The sequence below is a fragment of the Paramormyrops kingsleyae genome, chromosome 8 (assembly GCF_048594095.1).
Source record: "Paramormyrops kingsleyae isolate MSU_618 chromosome 8, PKINGS_0.4, whole genome shotgun sequence".
NCBI lineage: Eukaryota > Metazoa > Chordata > Actinopteri > Osteoglossiformes > Mormyridae > Paramormyrops > Paramormyrops kingsleyae.
The window spans coordinates 13,709,973-13,731,203 of NC_132804.1; the positions used below are offsets into that span (position 1 = coordinate 13,709,973).

The window sequence follows — 21,231 nt, forward strand, 5'->3', positions numbered from 1 at the left end:
TTTATTTTATTTTATATTTTTATTTACTTCCTCAAAAGAAGGAGAGGGGGGGGGGACAAAGGAGAAGGAGGGAAGAGAGAGAGAGGGAGAGAGAGGAATGGAAAGAAAACAGAAAAAAAAAAAACAAAAGAAAAACAAAAAAAAACAAAAAAACCAAGAAAAAAACAAAACAGATAATCTGCTTCCATGTCTGTTGAAAAGAGAAAGACAACATACAACATCTGTACTAATCACAACGACCATCAAACGTTAAATGTTGTTGAACAGCACACACAACCAGCCTTACAACCCATGCCCAGAAACAACAGCCGATCAAGACAGTGTGTGTCCGTGAGCACGTGTCCGTGAGCACCTGTGTGCACACCTGTGTGTCAGCGCGCTGGTGTTCCTAAGGTTTCTCCAAGTAATTGTCTAGTAGTGTGTGTGGGGAGCCACAGCCCCGCCCACCCAGGACATGAAGTCGACACGGGGGAGACCCGGGCCCCAGATATCCAGATGCCCCCCAGGGCACGGGAACCCCAGGAGGACCAACGCAGGGACAATTGCAGCCCCCACCGAGAAAAGGGCAGAGGAGCGCTCCGGAGGGGGGCCATCCGGCAGCCACATCACAGGAGCCCCAGGGGGCCGTGGCGACGAGCACGCAGGCCCCGCCGGCGGCCAGCCACACCACGGCAGACCGGACACCGGGCCCAGAGATCCAAGGGACCCCCCACCTCCCAGCCAGGGCCCCGACAGAGCCGGAAGGGCCAGGCCCCGGCAGGCAACCGCCGAGAGTGAGCCAGCACACACCAGAGCATCCAGCCCTAGACATCGAGAACCACCAACGCATCGGCGGCCGGGGGCCTCATCCACCAGCAGGGAGTGTGGCGGGCGGTAATAGAGCCTGAGATGTTATTTCAGGTGGTCTAAGACCCAACCTGACACATACGTATAGACAGACAGGCACACACATACACAAGCATACGTTCCCACCCTCATGCACACATAAACAAATATTCACCCATTCGCCCAACATGAAGACACAGAAATGAACGCCGTACACACACTCACACTCCCCATATATACTCTATACTCCGAGATCTAGGCACCACCGCCCCCAGAGGGGCAATCCGCCACCAGACCTCGGAGATGGATCCCTTTTTTCCTCTGGCATGGGGACAAGAAGACCACCCCGGACCCCACAGCAGCCGAGAAGCCCACCAGCCCAGACCCCGACCGGACGGCCAGCTCCTCCCAGCCCCCGGCCCCAGATGGTGAACAGAGAACGGGGGTGTGAAAAGACCCCATGCTTCCCTCCGCCCGCTCATATGTGGTGTTGGTGCGTGTTGTTCTAAAGTGCTTTAAAACAGGGGAAGGGCATGGTGCTAACCACCCTCTGCCAATCAGCAGCTGGTGTCAGCTCGGCCCCTCCCCAGAACCCTCAATGTCTATATGCAACTTAAAATTTTAAATTAAAAGATCTAGCTATGTTGTTTATTATCGTCATCATCACCATCATCAAACCATCTCTGTAGGTGAGAACTATTCTATTCTATTCTATACTCCAGCTGTTGCTAGTCCAAAGCTAACTTTTCAATGTGTAAGTGATAGTAGGTTGTAGTTTCATGGTGGCTCATTGGGACTCCCCCCTGATTCATGCCTCTTAGTGATGTGGGTTCAAATCCCATGTATGCTTTGTGTGTTTAATTTTGCATATAGTACATTGTGGGCACCTGTTATTTTGTCCTTTTGACCAATTTTACAAAAATCTGTAAATGCAATCAAAAAGTCTTGCATCTTGTTTGGTTACTTATGGTTAAGGTTATGCAAGAGGAATTCAATGGAAATTCCCTACAAGGATATAGTTTCCTAATCTGTGTGTGTGTGTGTGTAGGGGGGGCGGTTATCTATGTATTACCTTGTGAGGACCTGTTATTTTGATGTTGTGGGGGGCCTTTCTTTGGTCCACACATAAGGGGAAACTCAGATTTATAAAAAAAAAAAAACAAAAGCTGTGACTGCAATAAGAAAAAAAACTAAAAATGCCAAAAGTCTCATTTATGGTAAAGGTTAGGGCTGGGTAGTGGTTAAGGGTGTCATTGTTGGGATTAGGGTTTTTCCTATAGAAATGAATGGAGAGTCCCCACAATAATATGAATACAAGTGTATGTGTGTGTGTGTGTGTGTAGAGTCATATTCCTTAGCTTATTTCTGCTGGGTCCCCTTGGTATATTTTGCTGATCATGATCAAATGGTTGGTCATCAGTGAAATACAGTAGTATCATCTCTTGTGATTGATCTAGAAACATGCCGAGATCGACCAACGAGTTGAGCATCCCTCATAAATAAATTATACAATGCTGAGGTTGCAGAAGAGAGACCCATCCTCACCAAATGGGCCCACTGCGAAAATGCCCAAACTTCCCAATGGCCAGTTTGCACCTGCCTGTCATTATCCTAATCAGTGTTTCTAAATTTCCCATAATGTGTGAATGTGCCCTGTAATGGACTAGTATCCCATCCAGGGCGTAAACCAGCCTTGTGCAATATGCTGGGATAGACTCCAGGCCCCCGGCAAGCCTGACTAGGATAACCGGTTAGAAGATGGATGAAGTCTGCCTGGCTGAATGTCTCTGGGCTGCAGGAGGCATCCTGAATGACTCAAAGAGAAGATGCAGACTTTACACACACAGAGCAGAGGTGGGATTTGAATCCCAAATTCTGAAGATGTGACATATACTGTATACAGACTGTGTACAAAGGCTCATGTACACAAACGCACAGAAGATGCTTCATATCTTTCTCTACATTTTATTCTGATTTATGTTTCTGATCATCATCTAGAAACTCTGGTTCCATTCTAAGGTTACCTCACACATATTCCTTTGTCTGCCTCCCAGAATCCTATCATCTCAAAGTAGCTTCTAACTCAGAATGTTAATGCTGTACCTAAATTATACCTTCATGTCCCATTTTACCTGGCACTACTATAAATTCCATTGTAACATGAGATGGGGAAAAGAAGATGGAACTAATAAACCATTTTATGACAGATGTGTCAGCTTTTAGCAAAACATAAGATGAACAGAGTCCTTGAGAACAAAGTACCATGTGATGTGCTGACTTTGGTTTGTGAGAAACACTGTAATGGGTATTTCACTAAATACGTTTCTGCAACACCCCTGGCTGTAAAGGAGCATTTGTTCTATAAATGGACAGAAACACATTTGTGGTAAGTTCCTCTGGCTTTTGTCGATTAGTGGTTATCTGAGTACAGTACTGCCAGTACTGACAAAATAAATGCACTGGTACACCAGCAGTGAAATGAAATTACTGCTACTGCAGACTACACAACAGACACAGAACAAAAAGTTAGAAGGGTAACAAAATAAAAAATAAGTTAACAAAATACTAAACAAAGTACTAAAAATACTGAAATATATAAAAAGTAAAAGTTTTACGAAAATATTTAAAGTGCATGTTGCGGCTCTAGTTTATTTTACTTGGCGTTGTTACTGATCCTAATGGGCTGGGGACAGAAGCTTCTCCTCAGCTTATCAGTATCGGCCATAAGGTTCCGCAGGGGCCTGCCTGAGCACAGCCATTGGGACAGGTTACAGCATGAGTGGTGAGTGTACCTGATAATACTTAATGCCCTAGACCTACGTCATATTAGTGCAATGAGGAAGATAAGGCACATTGGATTACACTGAATTTATTGTAGACACTAAAATGGAAAGGTGGCCAGGAAATTTTCTGATGGAATCCTGTCATATTGGACCCATCTTTCCTAGATATTATAAGATGTACTGTAGCATAGCAGTGCTATGGGGACCATGCCTTAGAGAGTGTAGCACTCGTAATGTGGCCTTTATTATGTAGCAACTCACTGATCATGTTTTTATTGTTCACAGAAGTTCTAAGTCCTTCCTGTGTATCACTGGCACAATTACCTCATTGGTGGTGAAAGCACTGCAGCACTTTCAGTAACAGACAGACAGCTGTGCTGCTCCAAGGGCCCCTATAAAAGGGTGTTCCTGCTCTCGGCCTTTAGACTTTACAATGAGTCACTCCATAACAGGGGGGTTGACCTACTATCTGAATGAAGCATGTTCATTCATCGCGCAAAACACCGAACTGAGTACTCAGTGCAGAATAACTAGTATGCTTTAGCTAGGTATGCCAAAATGTGTGTGTGGCGTGTGTGTGTACTGTGCTACTGTAAACTTGCAATTTTATTTGTGATTAATAAATTATGTACAGTACCATGAAAACGTAAGTACACCCCTTGAATATTATGCATTTCTACATATATGTATATATATTAGATAGATGGATAATGCCGCTTCTTTCAAAAAGATTTATGACCTAAAGGTCAAAAGGTGGAGCCAGGTGACGTCACGACTAGTGACGTTGTTAATTATTTGCATATGTTGGGAGAGGGGTGGTTTTTTAAAATTATTTATTCATTTTTATTAATTTTTAATTATTATTTTTTATTATTAGTAGTATTATTATTTATTTATTTTATTTATTTATTTTATTTTGACTAGTTTGGAGAGTGAAATGAAGTTTCAGTGAATTGTGTGCTTATGAGTGTGATTTGTCGGAATAGATTAAGGGAGATTAAGGGACCAAAAGTAATGGGACAATTGGCTGCTCAGCTGTTCCATGGCCAGCTGTGTGTTACTCCCTTATTATCTTGTTTACAAGGAGCAGATAACATTTCAAGTGTTATATTTGCATTTGGAATCTGTTGCTGTCAACTCTCAATACGAGATCCAAAGAGCTGTCACTATCAGTGAAGCAAGCCATCATTAGGCTGAAAAATAAAAACAAACCCATCAGAGACATAGCGAAAACATTAGGTGTGGCCAGATCAACTGTTTGGAACATTCAATGTCCCAATATTTATGGACCTGACTGTATCATCCGATCATATGTCAGCAGCACAATGTATAAGGTCATGCAGATACAGTAGATGGCAAGCTATTTTAGCTTTAATTCATTTCTAGAGGCTATCATGAATTCAGTTCTAATTAGGTATAGAGCAAATTCTTGATATTAGAAATTCAGTTGTAACTAGTTATAATGTATGTTTCTGATATCAGAAATTTGACTTTAACTAGATAAAATTCAGATTATTGATATTGGAAAATCAGTTTTAATTAGTTAAAATGCCAGTTCTTCATATAAGAAATTCTATTTTAGCTAGTGAGATTCAACATGCTTTTCTTATTTATTACAATGTGAGTTGGAATTTGAACTAGTCAAAATGCCAATTGTTGATATCCAAAATAAAATGTTAACTAGCGGAACATCCAGTTTCTGATATGAGGAATTCATTTGTAACTAGTTATAATTCAGGGTGGCGTGGTGGTGCAGTGTTTAGCACTGTTGCCTCATACCTCTGAGGCCAGTCATCAAGTCTATGCCATGTGCGGTGTTCGCATGTTCTCTCTGCGCCATGTGCGGTGTTTGCATGTTCTCTCTGCGCCATGTGCGGTGTTTGCATGTTCTCTCTGCGCCATGTGCGGTGTTCGCATGTTCTCTCTGCGCCATGTGCGGTGTTCGCATGTTCTCTCTGTGTCATTGTGGGGTTTCTCCCCACAAGTTCAAAACCCTACTCTGGTTAATTAGCAAATTGCCCTGTGGGGGATGTGTATGAGTGTGCCCTGTGATGGGTTGGCACCCCATCCCAGTTGTGCACCTGTTGCCCCCCGAATAGAACAAGTGCTTTCAGGAAATAATTAAAATTCAGTTTTAATTATAGCTAGTTACAACTGAATTCCTATCATAAACTGGTATATTAACTAGTTACAATTGAATTCCAAATATCAGAAATTGTTGTTTAAATTAGTTCCAATTCCAACTTCGACAGAAAACGAATAAGAAAAAATGTTTTGAATTTCACTAGCTAAAATTGCAATATCAAGAATTGGCATTATAATTAATTACAACTGAATTTCTGATATCAAGAATTTGCCCTGTTGAAAAATGCCCTGGTAGAACGTTGATGGTAGAAGTCATAAGAAGAATGGCCAGACTGGTTCAAGTGGATGGAAAAGCAACAATAGCTCAAATAATCACTCATTACAATTAAGGTATGCAGAAGAGCATCTCTGAATGCACATGTTGAATCCTGAAGCAGATGAGCTACAGCAGCAGAAGACCACACTGGGCACAACTCCTGTCAAATAAGCATAGGAAACTCAGGCTACTGTGGGCATGGGCTCACCAAAAGTGGAAGATTAGAAAAATGTTGCCTGGTCTCGATTTCTACTGTAACATTCAGATGGCAAGCTCAGAATTTTGGCCTCACTCAACATGAAAGAATGGATCCACCCTTTTTTCTGTCAACAATTCAGGCTGCTGGTGTTGGTGTAATGGTGTGGGGGATGTTTTCTTTGGACAATTTTGGCCCCTTAGTATCAATTAAGCATCATTTAAATGCCACAGCCTACATGATTATTAATGTTGACCATGTCCATCGCTTTATGAACGCAGTGTACCTAGCTTCTAATGGCTACTTCCAGCACATTAACGTGCCACGTCACAAAACTCATATCATCTCAGACTAGTGTCGGGAACATGACAATATGTTCACTGTACAAATAACCTCCACAGTCACCCGATCTCAATCCAATAGAGCACCTATGGGACGTGGTGGTACAGGACATTTGCATCATGGAGGTGCAGCCGACAAATCCACAACAACTGTGTAATGCTACCATGTCAGCATGGATTAAAGTCTTTATGGAGTGTTTCAAGCACCCAAGGGGGTCCAACCTAGTACCATCAAGGTGTACCTAATAAAACAGCCAGTGAGTGTATATTGTAAAAAGACATTCTTAATGAAATCCTTCCTATGTCCTCTTTCACAATCCACTATATTTTTTGAAAACCGTAGATTAGCAATTGATCTGCTAAAGCCTTGGAGGAGTTTTTCTCTTTTTTTTAGCTACAGCAAGGTGTGTTTGAATTTATTTATTTTTTTGTTTTGGTAGCTCAGTAACCACCATGATCATCTCATGAATCATATCTGGACAAATAAACAATTGCATTGGTTAGTCATATACTCTCTTGAAGATTATCATAGATAGAACCTATTGAAACGAAACCTGTCTGGCATGCTTGGACACATTTGGAGGCGGGCAAAAGCAGAGAAAGTAACAGATTAAACGCTTGGGTTTACTTCCTTTTTCTACTGTAGGCTGGTATAGTACACATCAGGAAGAGCAATATTTTCACAGAGGTGATGGCTACATTAACATGGAGTATTTAGTAGGTATCATATTAAAAAGGTCATTTCCTCATGTACATTAAGATAAAAGTATCTTTTGCCAGCATGCTCCAAGTTGGATAACTTGAGAATAGCAGCTTGAATTAGTCATGACATACCTGTGGAAGGCAGCCACTAGAGACACACCCAGATGAAGAAATCAGCATTTTGACCATATTATGTAAAAGCAAGCAACCATAGTTTCAGAAGGTGACGGAGGATTAGGGGTCATTGTATGTATTTGGTACAATGAGATATATCCTTGGAAGGTAGGACTCATTCCTTTTCTTTGATTAGATTGTGTTCAGTACTAATAATGAAATGGGTGCATTTCTTCAGTTCTTTGAGATTCACTCATCTGTGAACATAGAATAAAATATCATCTGTACCCATGCGCTGAATGAATAATAATAGAAACAGATGTGCACTGAAACATTTTTAGCTGGAATTAAAGGCTCCAAATTATTGACTTGGCATTTAATGAAGCAGTTTTTTTTGTGCTTAGCTTAGTTTCAACCTAACTTTCAGAGAAAACATTTTGGTCTTCCTGCTTTTTTCAGACAGCCAAAACAAAAATCTAAACAACTGAGGCCTTCAAACAATAACTACATTTCTCCAAAGATCCAAAGAAATACAATGACACCCATAAACCATATAGCTGGTAATAATTTAAGAATGACATGGTTGTAAATAGACATTGCCCCAGCCACTGTGAATACAAACAAGAGTATGAGTGTCAAAAAAAACTAGCAGTGTATTTTTTAGATATTAGTTCCAGGACAAACATACTAACAGATCGCAATTGATTGTTGCAATATTTAAAAAAAAAAAAAATCTTCATTAAAGCCAGATTTGCTCTAGCTCAAAGCAATTTTAAAGAGTGAATCTCTTTATTAAATGGATGGACAGAATGGGTATTGTGTAAATACACAAAGCAATCAAGAGCTCCGAAGCTTTCTCTTTTAATTATATCAAGCCTTAATAGTTAATTACTAATAAATGAGTGAACAAGCAAGCAGAGAAAATATAAATTCTGATTTCTTCTACAATGTTGCATACTGATACTGCACACAGTCCCATCCAAAGGTTCCATAAAAAAAAATCCATGGAAGATTTGAATCCACATAACATACCATCAAAATACAATAATGATTTCTCTGTGATTTCCATCAAAGCAAACACAAAGCTCAAAACAAACAGGAAACAGGAAGAAATCAGTTGCACTCATCCCCACTCAATTAATTTTGTTTGAATAAGAAAAGTGAGGTGCTTAATCTTCAGAACACAACTAAAGTTGACATATTGGGAAAAAAAGTTGTTAAATCATATTTTGGTGCAAATCCTTTATTCCTTTTGAATTATACATGTTTGTTCTTTCATTTTTGTAAAAAATAGCAATTAAAAACTAAGGACATGAGGCAAAAATAGCATAACAGAGACTGACTTTTCCTAATCATTATATGTAATGTCTACTGTATGCCAGAGGGGGTCAGCAGGCTAACATCATGACATAGCTCGCAGTCATCAGGTGCACTGGTCTGAAGGTGCCTAGATGAAGCACTTGTCCTTCTCTCAACCTATTGGCTGTTGGCATAGATGCGGATTGTGAACAGGAGGTATCGACCAAAGCACAGCATACAGTCTGTAAGGGTACAGTTCTTTAAGACATAAAAAAATGAAAGTCATATGTGTTCATATAAACACATATAAACAAAACATAGAAAACTCATTGGGACAGTAACTATAAGAAAGAATTTTTCCATTTTTAGTGGGGTTTTTTAAAGTTAGTCTTTTAGTGGCGGGAGAGTGGACAGTGAAGTTAAGGTAAACAGTTTGTATAGACTTTAGTGCAACATGCTTAGAGCTGTTAAGAGTGCTGCTTATGGAGAAATTACAGGTTCTACAGTCTAGGGAACACAGGCTTAAACTGGTGGCACAAAAACATGGACTATAGGGGCATTACCAGTATCACTAGAGGGCTTTGTTCAATATGCAAGAAGAAATCACAGATTTGCCAATAGGTCACTGTTCATTCCATCAAAGTAACAAACCACTTTACAGTAGGCTGAGGAAGGCAAAATCGTTCCCCTTTTCAAAACAAAAATAAATCCCAAACCTTGGCGCCTTTGAACCAATGAAACATGAACGCGCTAGACACATTCTGTGAGAGCACACCATGTATTCTGCCCCATTAATTAGTTTCTTTTCGTCTTTGCACGCGTTCGCAGTAAGCGGACTGCACGTCTAGGCGCTCTGCATCTCCTTGCCAATCTTGTAACTGAGGATCTTGTTCCAGTCGATCTTGGTACGAGTTACAGGAAGCTGCCGGCGTAGGGCTTTGAACGTGGTGTCCGACATGGTCTGGTAGTTTTCACTGATCGCCGTCTGGGAGAAGAGTACAATTTAAAATACAAAACCTCAATCGTAACCACTGGAGCAGTAACAACGTGGAAGAAATAGGTTTGGGCTAAATGTAAAATGTAGCCTCAATGGTTTTAACATTGTGTGAAATATAGAACAGGCTGTAACAAAATATTCTGATCATACTATTCTGACTATACATTACGAAAGAAACGGGTTCTACGGGAAATTTTCTGGTCACCAACCTGATACTCATTTTCTGCACTTTCAATGATCTTCACAAAGTCCTTTGCTGTCTGGGTTTCATTCTAATGTTACAAGAGGAGGAAAAATGAGTCTGAAAGAATCCTGGGCAGTAGCAGAATAAAAGAAGAGTTTAAAGTTCCCAAAAACAAACAATATGAAGAGTGAGGGTGACACACTGCAAAATAATGGATCCCCAGCTGTGACCTCTGCTCCGGAGGCCCTGGCTGGGGGAAGAGACACTGCATGCAGTGGATTCTCCCAACTCCCTTTACACTGTTAACAAACTTATACCAAGCCAGACTGTTAAAACGATTCATTTAGTCGTTCATCTTGTTCCAACACACTGGTTCTCAGGGCAATAAAATCAAAAGGCAAGTCCCCCAGAATCACGATAGATGCAATCTGCTCGAAAAGGGCAGAAAGCAGGAAGGGTGAACAGACCCAGCGGGGGCCCCTAGAGCCACAGCACTGGGCTATTCCAAAGGGGCAGACTTACAGACACTGTCAGGGCCTCCTGCACATCCTTATGGCTAACCAGCTGGACGTTGCCATCCTCGTAATAATGCACCTGCGGGGAGGATACATGTGGATGGGTTAGTGCCACAATGCTACAAACACCTCTAAGCAAGGGACCATTGTGGCATTCACATCTATGTACATAATACTGGATAGGAGTTGCATACATGCACATGAAAAATGTAGCCAAATGTTTTACACAGTAGAACAAACACACTGATAAAACCTCCAATCCATTACACTGCATATCACTTGAATATATGGCAACATGCAAACAGACAAGCTGCATGAATATCTGATGAGATCTTCACCTGGATCTTCAGCACTCCCACCACCTGAGACTGGGACTGGCTGATGCTGAACTTCCACTCTGATCTACAGCGTCCATTCCTGGAGGGAAGACACCAAGGGTCACACAGGAAAACACTCACACCTGTAGCTGGGTCACCATTAGTATATAGAAGCATGCATTCTGATTCATGATGGTTCTAACATTGGAGCTGGTAACACAGTGACACACAGATATTCGATAATCATCTATTGTCACAGGCAATAAAGCTACAGATAATGAAAACTGCAGTAAAAGGTAAAAAATTTGCACCTAAGAATCAGACTTGATAATCAAACGCAAAAAGTGAATCATTTTAAAATCACCATTGCCCCACCCCTGACCTGTTTATTCTTGTATCACCTGTGGCCTGTACTACGAAGCGGGGCTACTGGCTTATCGGGGTAACTGGTCAGATTTAAGGTAGTCTGCGCAAAATATGAAGTCCATTTAAACTGTGGTACCTTAAACCTGACGAGTTACCCCGATAAGCCAGTAACCCCGCTTCGTAGTACAGGCCACTGGGCTGCATGATTACATGGCTAACAGTGATGAATAAAAACTACCTTGCCACACAAAGAGCTACTGGTCCATTGTTCCACAAATAGGACATAATGAGATTCCCAATACATATTGCTGTGGGCATCTCACCAGAAGTTCTTGGGCTGAAACTGGTGACCTTCAATGCAGGCAATGATGGTTTGCTGCCCATCAATTGTCTTCCCATAGACCTGGAACAAAGAGGGTAACTGGTCATAATGAAATTAAACACCAAAGCAGTCATGCTCATGAAAGGAATGACGGGAAGCGAGTGGTGAAGAAGTGACCCTGCGATCAACATGGCCGACCTAAAAGAAGCTCGGTCAGGCTTCTACCTGTCTGCTAGCCAACTGCGCTACTCAAAAACGAGGCAGATACAGACATGTATAAAATACTGCAGAGTGGTTATGGCAGGATTTTAATGGCTCCAAATGAAAACAGCAATAATGTTTCCATTCTTTAATACTTCCATGTAACTATTCAGCTCAGAGGGCAAAATTTCTAATACAGCATACAATCATAAATGACATTTGATCAGCAAACACAGAACAATATCACTTTCTCGAATGCAAGTTTCACCCCTAACTCCGCTTACCACAGTTCATAGTGCTCTGTAATGTCATTCAGATACCTAATCGCCGCTACATCATGGCTACTCTTATGAAGTGCAAGAGGAATGTCCTGACTCTCCAAAACTGGAGCGGCCTGACTAAAAGATGCCAGCAGAGCATGACAAATGGGGGAATGTGAAGTGGGCAGCTGGGTACTTTACGATGTCAAGAAACAAGGTGACCAACATACCTAAACGTCTCTAAAGCACTCTAACACACATCCATGTACACCCACAAAATTTGTTCTTTAATTTAGCATTATTATGGGCTAAATCCCTCTCCCACAACCAATTTGGTTCTGTTGTCGCCAGATTACGGAAAGACTGTACAATTGTACAATTATTATACATTTTGAATAGAAAATAATACACAAGAGGATCTGCATAGAACTTGTAGACTTCAGGGTACAGCTTTGACAGAGGCAGAGAGCAGGAGCGGCCAGTCACGAGGAGAGGGGTGACGGGAGCGTACCGTGCACACGCCGGTGGGGTAGTGCTCCTTGACGTAGGCCTGGAGGGCGGTGTCGCAGGCCTCCCTCCACGAGCGTAGCGCCGCCTCACCCTCGTGGGGCTGCGGGTCGCTGGCCTCCTTGCGCAGGTGGTCGAAGCGGAAGGACACCCGGTGGCGCGGGTCAAAGAAGCGGCCCTGACCCAGGTCACCGTGCTCCGTGATCAAGACCTGAAAGAGGGCACAAGTGAGCACTGTGTCAGAAGATGGTCCCTTACTGATAAAATCAATATATTCTGTCTCCCATAATTTAGGTATTATGAAATTTATTCTTATTGGTAGTTTCTCTCAGCTTATGCAGATTTTTGACATTTAAAATACCACACAGTGGTCTAATTTATGTGGCGTTCATCAGGAGAGCAGCAGGGGTTAAACCATAATGATATACTGGTACAATCATTAAATGGCACAGGAGAGCAGGCATCATGCAATTCTTTATGCTCAAACAATAATGTTGACATACCTGGTCATCATACCCTTCTATTTTGGCAAGGGTGAACTGATCCATGTTATACTGGGCAAAGGCACTGTGAACCACAGGGGACATTGTATATTAAAATGTTACAACAAATGAAAGAGTAAACATAACAGTAAATGGTTACAGTTCAACTCAGCACGTCTCACATGTCAGGTTTTACAGCTTAGTTTTACAGGTAAGAAAAAAAACTTGCTGGATATAAAAAACTATGCAGAAATTGTGATTTCTTTAGCAAGATCAGATGCAACCTAAGAAACTGAAGCTGAATTTAAACAATAGTGAGCAAAGCTGAACTGACTGAAGACAATGCTAAACAGTTACAGGAAGCAAAATCATCTAAAACTGAAGGTTACATTTTTACTACTTATTTTAATGCAATTAATTATCTGAAAGCAGAAATGATACATATTTAGATTTGAGAAAGTCCCCCATCTGAAGTTAAACTGAGGGGTAGGTCTCCAGAGATAAGGAAACGAATCTATACTCACTGAGCTGCTCCTTCCCTGAGGAGATTGTCATTGTTGAGCAGAAGCCGCACATCTAGAGCAGAGAAATTAGAGGATGAGGCACTCAAAGATTTAGTTCCCAAAACAGGCCCCTAGTTCACCTCTATTTTTGGCACAATGAATCAAAACATGATGTTTATATGCATGCAGCACAAATCAACTGAGCCCAGATAGTACTGCGGTAACTTCCTGAAGTACAGTTGGTTATTACTAGTGCTGCAAGACATCACACTGTGAAATGTGGAATTTCCTTGAGTAACGGTGATATTTATATTTACGGTGATATTTTTTTTCAAATGAAATTGCTCTAAATAAACGATAACCAAACAGAACTTATCAAGTGTGTCGTATAACAAACTACACCAAAACAGATAAGGTAGCTGCTCCAGTTACATAAAGGAAATGAGATACATTTGCAGGTCACCACTAACTATATATACAGCACAAATCCAGGCCTGACACCCACCAACACTATCAGTTCATTAATTTGACACGATCTGAAACGAAAAGACTCTCACCATTGAAGACTTCGTTGAACTCTCCAGGGGGAGCATGGATAACAAAGTTGGCAGCTATACGCACCTGAAAGAAAATGACATCAAGAGATGATCTCAATGCCTGAAATGTGTATTAATTTCCCATCCATCCTATTACTACCACTGAGGAAAACTCTATACTCGTCATGCCAAGACCACTTACTTTCCAACTGGTACACTATGTGTTGTCATTTCACAGGTAAATAATGACTGAACAATTAAGAGTAGATGGACACTGCAAAACATTACTTTACAGCAACGGCCACACTGTGCTCTCTTCCTCATTTATGGTCAAACTGTCCCCAGCCACCTATGCTACCACAAACAACTATTTTCTTAACAGACTAGCTTTGTGACACATACAGGTCCCTAGATTCACTGGTTAGCTAGATAACTTGTCAGATTTAAGGTAGCCTGGGATAAATGTAAGAGAACAACATAAAATCCATTTAAACTGGGGTATATAAAACCCGATAAATTATGTAGCTAACCAACAAATCTCGCTTCGTGATATAGGGCCTAGGCTATTTCTTGCTGGTATCTGCCGACAGACATATCCCAGCCCTGCACCAGTATTGCTGCGAGCAGTGGGAGAGCTCTCTGTGGCCGGCAAACAGCAGACCTCTAAGCTCAGCCGGCAGATGCCACAGAGGCCAGCACCACAACTCTTCCTACCCAGCCCGCGACAAACTCGCTTTTCCTGTTTCTCATTGTCTTGCCTTTTTAAGTAAAGACTGCTATCTGAACAACATCCTGTTTGAGAGACAGCACAGATGCTGTGGTTCTCTGGGTTGCAGTACGGAAGACGTCATCACCGTATGAACAGGGAAGCAAAAAAAAAAAAAAAACATTACAGAAATTACAAAGAGCAGCCAGCACCTTGCCTACCGACTACTGTAGGCAACTAAAACCAGATTTCTAATTTAGAATTGACAAGCATAGCAGTCCACTTCAAAATTTCTGTAAACTCAGGACTGACACTGAACTGAACCAAAACACGAGTGTAACCAAGACAAGATGCAGATATTGCCCTAATATCTTTCCCTGTTGCATATCTCTCTAGAGTCCCACCATCGATGGTAGTGAAGCCAACTCTTTGCACATGGGCACATAAGTGAAAACGGATTAGGATCTAGAACAGGGCTGGATAATCTTAACCAGAAAGGGCTGTTGGGTAGGCAGGTTTTTGCTGTAACTCCTTAGATTACTGATTACTGATTGGCTGAAGAGTTTTCACACCTGGGTTTTAACAGCTGACCTAAAGGTTATCCCAAAAACCTGCATACACACCGGCCCTTTGTGGATAAGACCACGCCTGGTCTAGAGCATTTAAAAAATGCAGCTGTTTCACTCACTCATTCAATTATTGATAATTTTGTCAAAGTGACTAATCTTCCAAACAATAAAGGTCAAGTACATCTCTCACGGGCACAGCAGCCCTAATGATACTTGAGCCTGCAGTCTCCTGGGATGGACCAACCTGAAAAATCACTACCCTAACAAGCGAGGATGTGAAACATCCACTGACGTACGAGCAGCAACACTAGGGTGGCAGAAAATATGAAAGTGTGCAAAGGACTAAGTACGACTTTCTGAATGTATGTGTACGTGTTCTGTATGCGAGACCATCTACAGTCACACTCAGGGAAATGATCTCCCCTCTGAAGAGGGCCACTGTGCCATCTGCCCCCAAATTCCCCATCTTCCCTCATTGTAAATCGAAATATAATGGCCCTTGATCACAGATATCACCTCCTGGCATGTACGTACCAACTCAAGTGGCCTGTCAGCTGTGTACTAGATAACCCTAAGTGATAGAGGGCAAAGGTGAGATGCCTGAAACCAGCATGCAAATTTCACTGCACGAGAAAGCAGCAGAGTAAAGTACAGAAATGCAGCATGCAAATACAGTATTTGTAGCACTGGCGATGTAGCAAGAACCACAAGGCCACCACACCCTACGGAATCACCCATTGCTTCGAGCTGATGTAATCCCAAATTATGCCTTAGCCTTCAGACCCTCAACTAGCTACCTCATGCTGAATCTGATTTAAATCACTGGTCTAACAGAGCTGCCAGACAGGAGGTAAGATGAACTTCAGAAATCCCACAAAGGGACATTTTGGTGTTACAGCAGTAGTCACGGACAGAATCAGACAATACACACAACAGGACCCCCATAAAAAAAACCTCCAATAGAACTGCACATCCCTCCTGAAATCCAACAAGCAGCAACAAGGAGTGGCTGTCTTGCTTACTTTCTGGCCATAACTTCACCAGTCCCAGGTAATATAAGAGTTAGAGAGTCATTGCCAGTCTATCTTTGGGTAAACTTACAGCAAGGTTCTATGACCCCCCATAACGGGTGACCGCTGAGTACTGCAAATTGCACTGGTTTCAGTTTGCTCTCTATTAACGGACAGGCCAACACATGGACATTGCTGACGGTCGGTTGTGACCAACTACAAGCTTCCTATACCCTTGGTGGGTCATGGATTCTTGCACTTTTTTGTGTAATTTGCTTGGGAAGATAACAGATAAGCGAGTAAATCAATCCTTCAGAATTTCAGGAAGCCGTTGCTGAAATGATCAAGCACAAATGCACTGATTTTTTTTTGTCTTCCTCCTTTACATTTCAACAGTAACAAGTGAATGGTCTCTCAGAATGAACTGTACATAATCGGGCCCACAGTCAGACTTCGTCATTCCCTGCTGTTCCACCCACTGACCACAAGTCTATTCATCACAGTGGGACACACCCTCAAACAGCCCCTACTGTGGCACTGCTAGGCTGGATTCCAAAAGTGAGTACACTATGTTCATACAAGATTGCATTCTCTGTGACCCAGAAAATGAGTGAGTATGATCACAGACCATTCCTAATGCTGTTCCCCAAATGTCTGCTCAAGTTGAAGAGACATATGTGCATCCTCCTGTAAAAATGTTCCTGTAAAGCAGGATCCTGTCCAGCAAGGCATACGCGTTTTCTATAAAAATTAGTCTAGAAAATACAAAATAATTAAGTATCACAATCACATCAGTGCTACATGCCAGTCCTACAACTGCATACCATTTCACATATCAAAACAATAAACTTTTCAGTCTGTTACATCCTATGATAAACTCATAGGGATATAGGGATGCTCACACAGAAACATATACAAAGGCTCCGAAGCAAATGGTACCTCTTGTCGAACATCACTCAGAAGCCAAAGGCCTAACTGAACAAGAGAGTCTAATTCTCCGCACTGTGTTTGGAACTTCTCTCCTCACCTGAGAAACAGGGAAGAGACCCAAGAGCCTATGAAGTAAAGGCATCCAGCCCTGGAGATGAGCTTGCCTGCCAGCAGCCCATTCAAGTCACAGAATGCCCACTGCTGAATGGGAAGGCGGCCTCAATATTTCCACAAGTACAAACATGTAGCTCATAGCTCCATCAAAATCCGAAGTTCCACTGGTCCCAGGAATGTCCTCCTTTACACAATCACTGCAGACAAGAACAGACAAATCTACACTCCAAAGAGAGTCCAAATTTTATTTCACTACAATAAAAAAGGTACAGTAATTGTGACAATTTGTAATGATTCCTCTAAAAGGAACAGACATTTTTGGTGAACTACCAGGGACTTATATTTGTATATTTTTTATTTTATAGGCCCAAGTTCTAACAAAAATTCTTCAGCCCTGAGGAAATCACCTATCCTTTGAAATCTCAGGAAACATCCAACAGTAAAACTAATGCTTTAACCTATGCAATTTTTTTAAAACAAGAAAACTGCCTAAATTTGAAAATGAAGCCAGTCTCCTTTACTATTGCATGAAGTACACAGACACAACCATTCCAATGCAAATAGGGTGCTTTTCCACTGCACCAGGTACTGAACTTTTGATACTTCAAAACAGCACCAATATCAATGGTAGTTTTGTGTTCATTTTGCACTGGCATGAAAAATGGGAACATGCGGCAGGGTGTTGTGCACTGAATTAAAAAATGGCTATTATATTATATCACAGGACTGGTTAATGTGCAATACTAATATCAACATTGCATGATAGGCACATGCAGTTCTCACTTCATAAGGAGACTTGCTGCTTAAATCACTGACATTTACGAGAAATTTAAAATGAGCAGGAATGAGAAAAGCAAGCTAGAACTGGTCACTAAATGTCATTCACCTTCTGTTGTATGGAAATATTTTGATTACTCAGAGATTATACTGAGCAAAAGCAAGTGATTTGTCAGCACAACTCGTGGCAACACCACAAACTTATTTGACAAACTTTATTGGTAGATAAAGTCTATTTGGCTATATTTATTTTTGGGAAAATTTTGAACTCCTTTATGGCTTTATAAATATCACAATATTTTTTAAAAATTCACTTCGCAGTATTATTGCCAGTACTTTATTTCTTGTAATGTCATCCAGATCTGGCGTAATCCATTCTTCCGACCAGATCACAGTTAAAGCTTGGATCTCTTTCATGTCAATGCATCCAACATTACTTCTTTTTTAACTTTATCATTGTTTTTTTGATTTTGTAACTATGCTTTTTCAAGATGGTGGTTGTATTTTGGGCTTGCAATGCAGGTTATTTGCATAACCAATCAACAATAGCTTAATACCAAAAATTCAGTAACTGGTGCAGTGGACAAGTACCCATTGATGGGCATCACCTGAAGGGATTTTCATTTCACTCTTAGCAATTCAACTTTCTCTAAGAATCAATGAACTAAGACTACACAAATAAAGATCACAATTATTGAAAAAAAGAAAGGTATGGTTTCAGACACCCTTGCCCCCATTTTGCCAAACAACAGTCTTATTACAGTATACCACTATTTAATACCCAGTCTGAATGTGTCTCATTATGCTCAGATTATACGGAGCCATGAGGGTCGGGCTACGTTGAGCTCAGCAGTTTCACAACATAACCCACTGAACCTTGAGCAAGAATGTTACTGCACATTCCAGCACTGAACAAGCCTGCCAACCTCTTTCAGGTTGTTCCTCTACCTCACATTAAGCTGCCCTCAGTCTACAGAATCACAGCTGGTTAAACTTGCATGACTTGCATATAATATGTGAAAATTACTACTAGCACAAACATTTATTGTATCAGCATAAACAGTTGCTTACATGATTTGCGCATACATTTGAGTCAAAGATTAAAAAAAAAAACAAAACACTAACCCTACTAGGGCCACAGCACTGCATTACTGGCACAAGAACTGACAGGGGTTTCATACTTAACATTAGCTGATCGCGAGCAGCAAGTGCATGCACTGTCATCTGATAGCCGGAGCCCAGCACACACCACTCCTTACATGAACAAGTATGGCTGCCTGCTACCATTCTTCATTTCTTGACACAGTTCAACATTAATACACTTACATCCTCATTACGTAAAGGCACAGCCGCCTTTTTAAAAAAGAAAAATCTTTCTCAAAAGAGAACCTTAAATGTAGTTCCATTTACCACAGTAATAAGTTCTCAAATTCATACACATTTCTGAGCAAGAATGTGCAGGTTCCTGGACTAGACTCAGAAACAAACATCTTTCTTTATTCACAGAAAAAAATAATAATAGCTGCCTTATTTATTTCTTGAGGAGAAAAGATCAGCAATCCGCATAAATAAAACAGGCATGCACAGTGCCTGGTCGGATTGGGACACTGGGAAAAGCACACACATTTGCAACACAACACACTAGAAACACAACTTCGACAGTCAAAAACAATGTGAAAGCAAATGTTATTGTTTTATTTCTAAATTACAGGCAAATCAAGATTAAGTCACACTACCAACACTTCAGAACTGCACTACCAAAATTCATAATTCAATACGCATTAAAAAGTGTAAGACGCCTACCTCTTCCATAACATCTATGTTACTTAAACCATATAACTAAGTGAAGACAAAAAACGCAATAGTGTGGAATAGCGACGAAAGTATCATACGCGGTTGACAAAAGCATTTCGCGTCATAAAACAGGAAACAGAAGCCTCTCGTTTTGAATTTACGGTTTGTTAACTAGCTATTTGGTTCTGTATTTGGCGCCGACATCTCTGAAAAGAGGAAAACGGAACAGCAAAAAACACTTAGGCTTGACACTAACAGGGAGGGGACATTTCTGCAAAACAGAAAGTGCCTCCACTGTTAGGGCTGCCCCGACTTTTCCGCCGACCGATTCGGTCGGATGTCGATAAAAGTAAAACACGAATAAATATAACCCCAGTTTATATGCATGTTTACGATCATTTCCCCCGAGAATGCGGTTATTTTGGAGTAAACGACACTATAAAGCAATGGCTGTCTGATTAGGAAGCTAATTCACATTGGAAGACGGAACTTAACTTGGCTTCTTGTTTCAGACTGCCACAACCCCCTAAATAACAATGTTTCTTACCGGCAACAGCACAAAGTAAAGTGTTACAACAAACAATAAACTACAAGCGCATAGCAAATATATAAAGCAAAGTTTAAAAAAAAATAACAATCAAATAGAAAGGCTAGTAAACTACAGCTGTTTGAGCTAGTCGCTAGCAAAGAAATCATATTTTGCATTCCAAAATAGAAAACAAAAACGCAACACAACATGTTTACTCTCTTTGGACAGGTGTAGACGACATATAATATCAGAAAACCAAACGTTAATTTTGAAAAACCTATTTAATTGCAGAAGAAAACAAATATTATACCTTCTCCTCATCAGTAAGCTGATCTTCGACGTCGGCCATCTTGGCTCTTCTGGACCCGTTTTTTTCATTCGCGGTGCATCCTGGGAACGTTGCTACTCGCCCAGTTTGTCAGTTTTCATCTTATTAGAAATGTGTCGTGTGCCCACTACTGGTCATTGGTGATATTCACAAAACTTATAGTAATATAGTGACATTTCAATTTTAGTTTTTGTCTTCTGTTTGTTGTAGAGAGCATCTTGCAAATTGCAGTTATTTAGAAACAACCCAATTATCACGAGCTGTAACATAGCTTTAAACACTGTTCTGTAATAAGATTTGGCACAAAAGTTATCGCATAAATTATTTTGATAATTAGTGTAATACATCCGTAATTAATTGGTGATTCAAATATTAAAAACTGAACTGAGAGCAGTTGGTTTAACCCTTATATTTTCCGTGTCAGCATTTCTCTGCCTAGACAGGCAGCAGTTTCTGTAGGTTTTCCTACCCACTTTAAAACCACGGCCAGCCAGAAAAACACTTATGTTTTTGATACAGTAACTACTTTTCCAGTGCAGTGGCGCAACAAGTCCAGAGGCTACTCTAGGACGCACAGGGCACTCAGTCAGGGAAATTCAGAGGCATCAATCCACCTATTGTTC

The 21,231-nt window shown here is 41.0% G+C and overlaps 1 protein-coding gene and 1 long non-coding RNA gene across 4 annotated transcripts in view; one reads left to right on the plus strand and one right to left on the minus strand.

The window, feature by feature from the left end:
• The first annotated feature begins 58 nt into the window (after window positions 1-58).
• Window positions 59-21,231, plus strand: part of LOC111839830 (uncharacterized) — a 33,022-nt gene continuing 11,849 nt past the window's right edge. The window contains exons 1-4 of one of the 2 annotated variants that reach the window (XR_002837197.2): window positions 59-1,514; window positions 16,533-16,694; window positions 17,175-17,446; window positions 17,546-18,223. This is a non-coding gene — a long non-coding RNA (uncharacterized lncRNA). Of the gene's footprint in view, window positions 1,515-16,532; window positions 16,695-17,174; window positions 17,447-17,545; window positions 18,224-21,231 lie in introns of those variants that run through there. The other variant, XR_002837198.2, reaches the window with a different exon arrangement.
• LOC111839829 (F-actin-capping protein subunit alpha-2) lies at window positions 8,208-20,696 on the minus strand. Of its 2 annotated transcripts, none has more exons than XM_023804090.2 (10): window positions 20,591-20,696; window positions 13,873-13,936; window positions 13,337-13,388; window positions 12,834-12,897; window positions 12,335-12,541; window positions 11,364-11,443; window positions 10,696-10,774; window positions 10,365-10,436; window positions 9,868-9,930; window positions 8,208-9,646 (listed from the first exon to the last, which is right to left on the minus strand). In XM_023804090.2, exons 1-10 carry the CDS (start codon window positions 20,627-20,629, stop codon window positions 9,506-9,508), a joined length of 861 nt encoding a protein of 286 aa, XP_023659858.1. In that variant the 5' UTR covers window positions 20,630-20,696; the 3' UTR covers window positions 8,208-9,505. The 2 variants fall into 2 exon arrangements, with proteins under 2 accessions (XP_023659858.1, XP_023659859.1); XM_023804091.2 differs by lacking the exon at window positions 20,591-20,696 and adding an exon at window positions 19,761-19,936.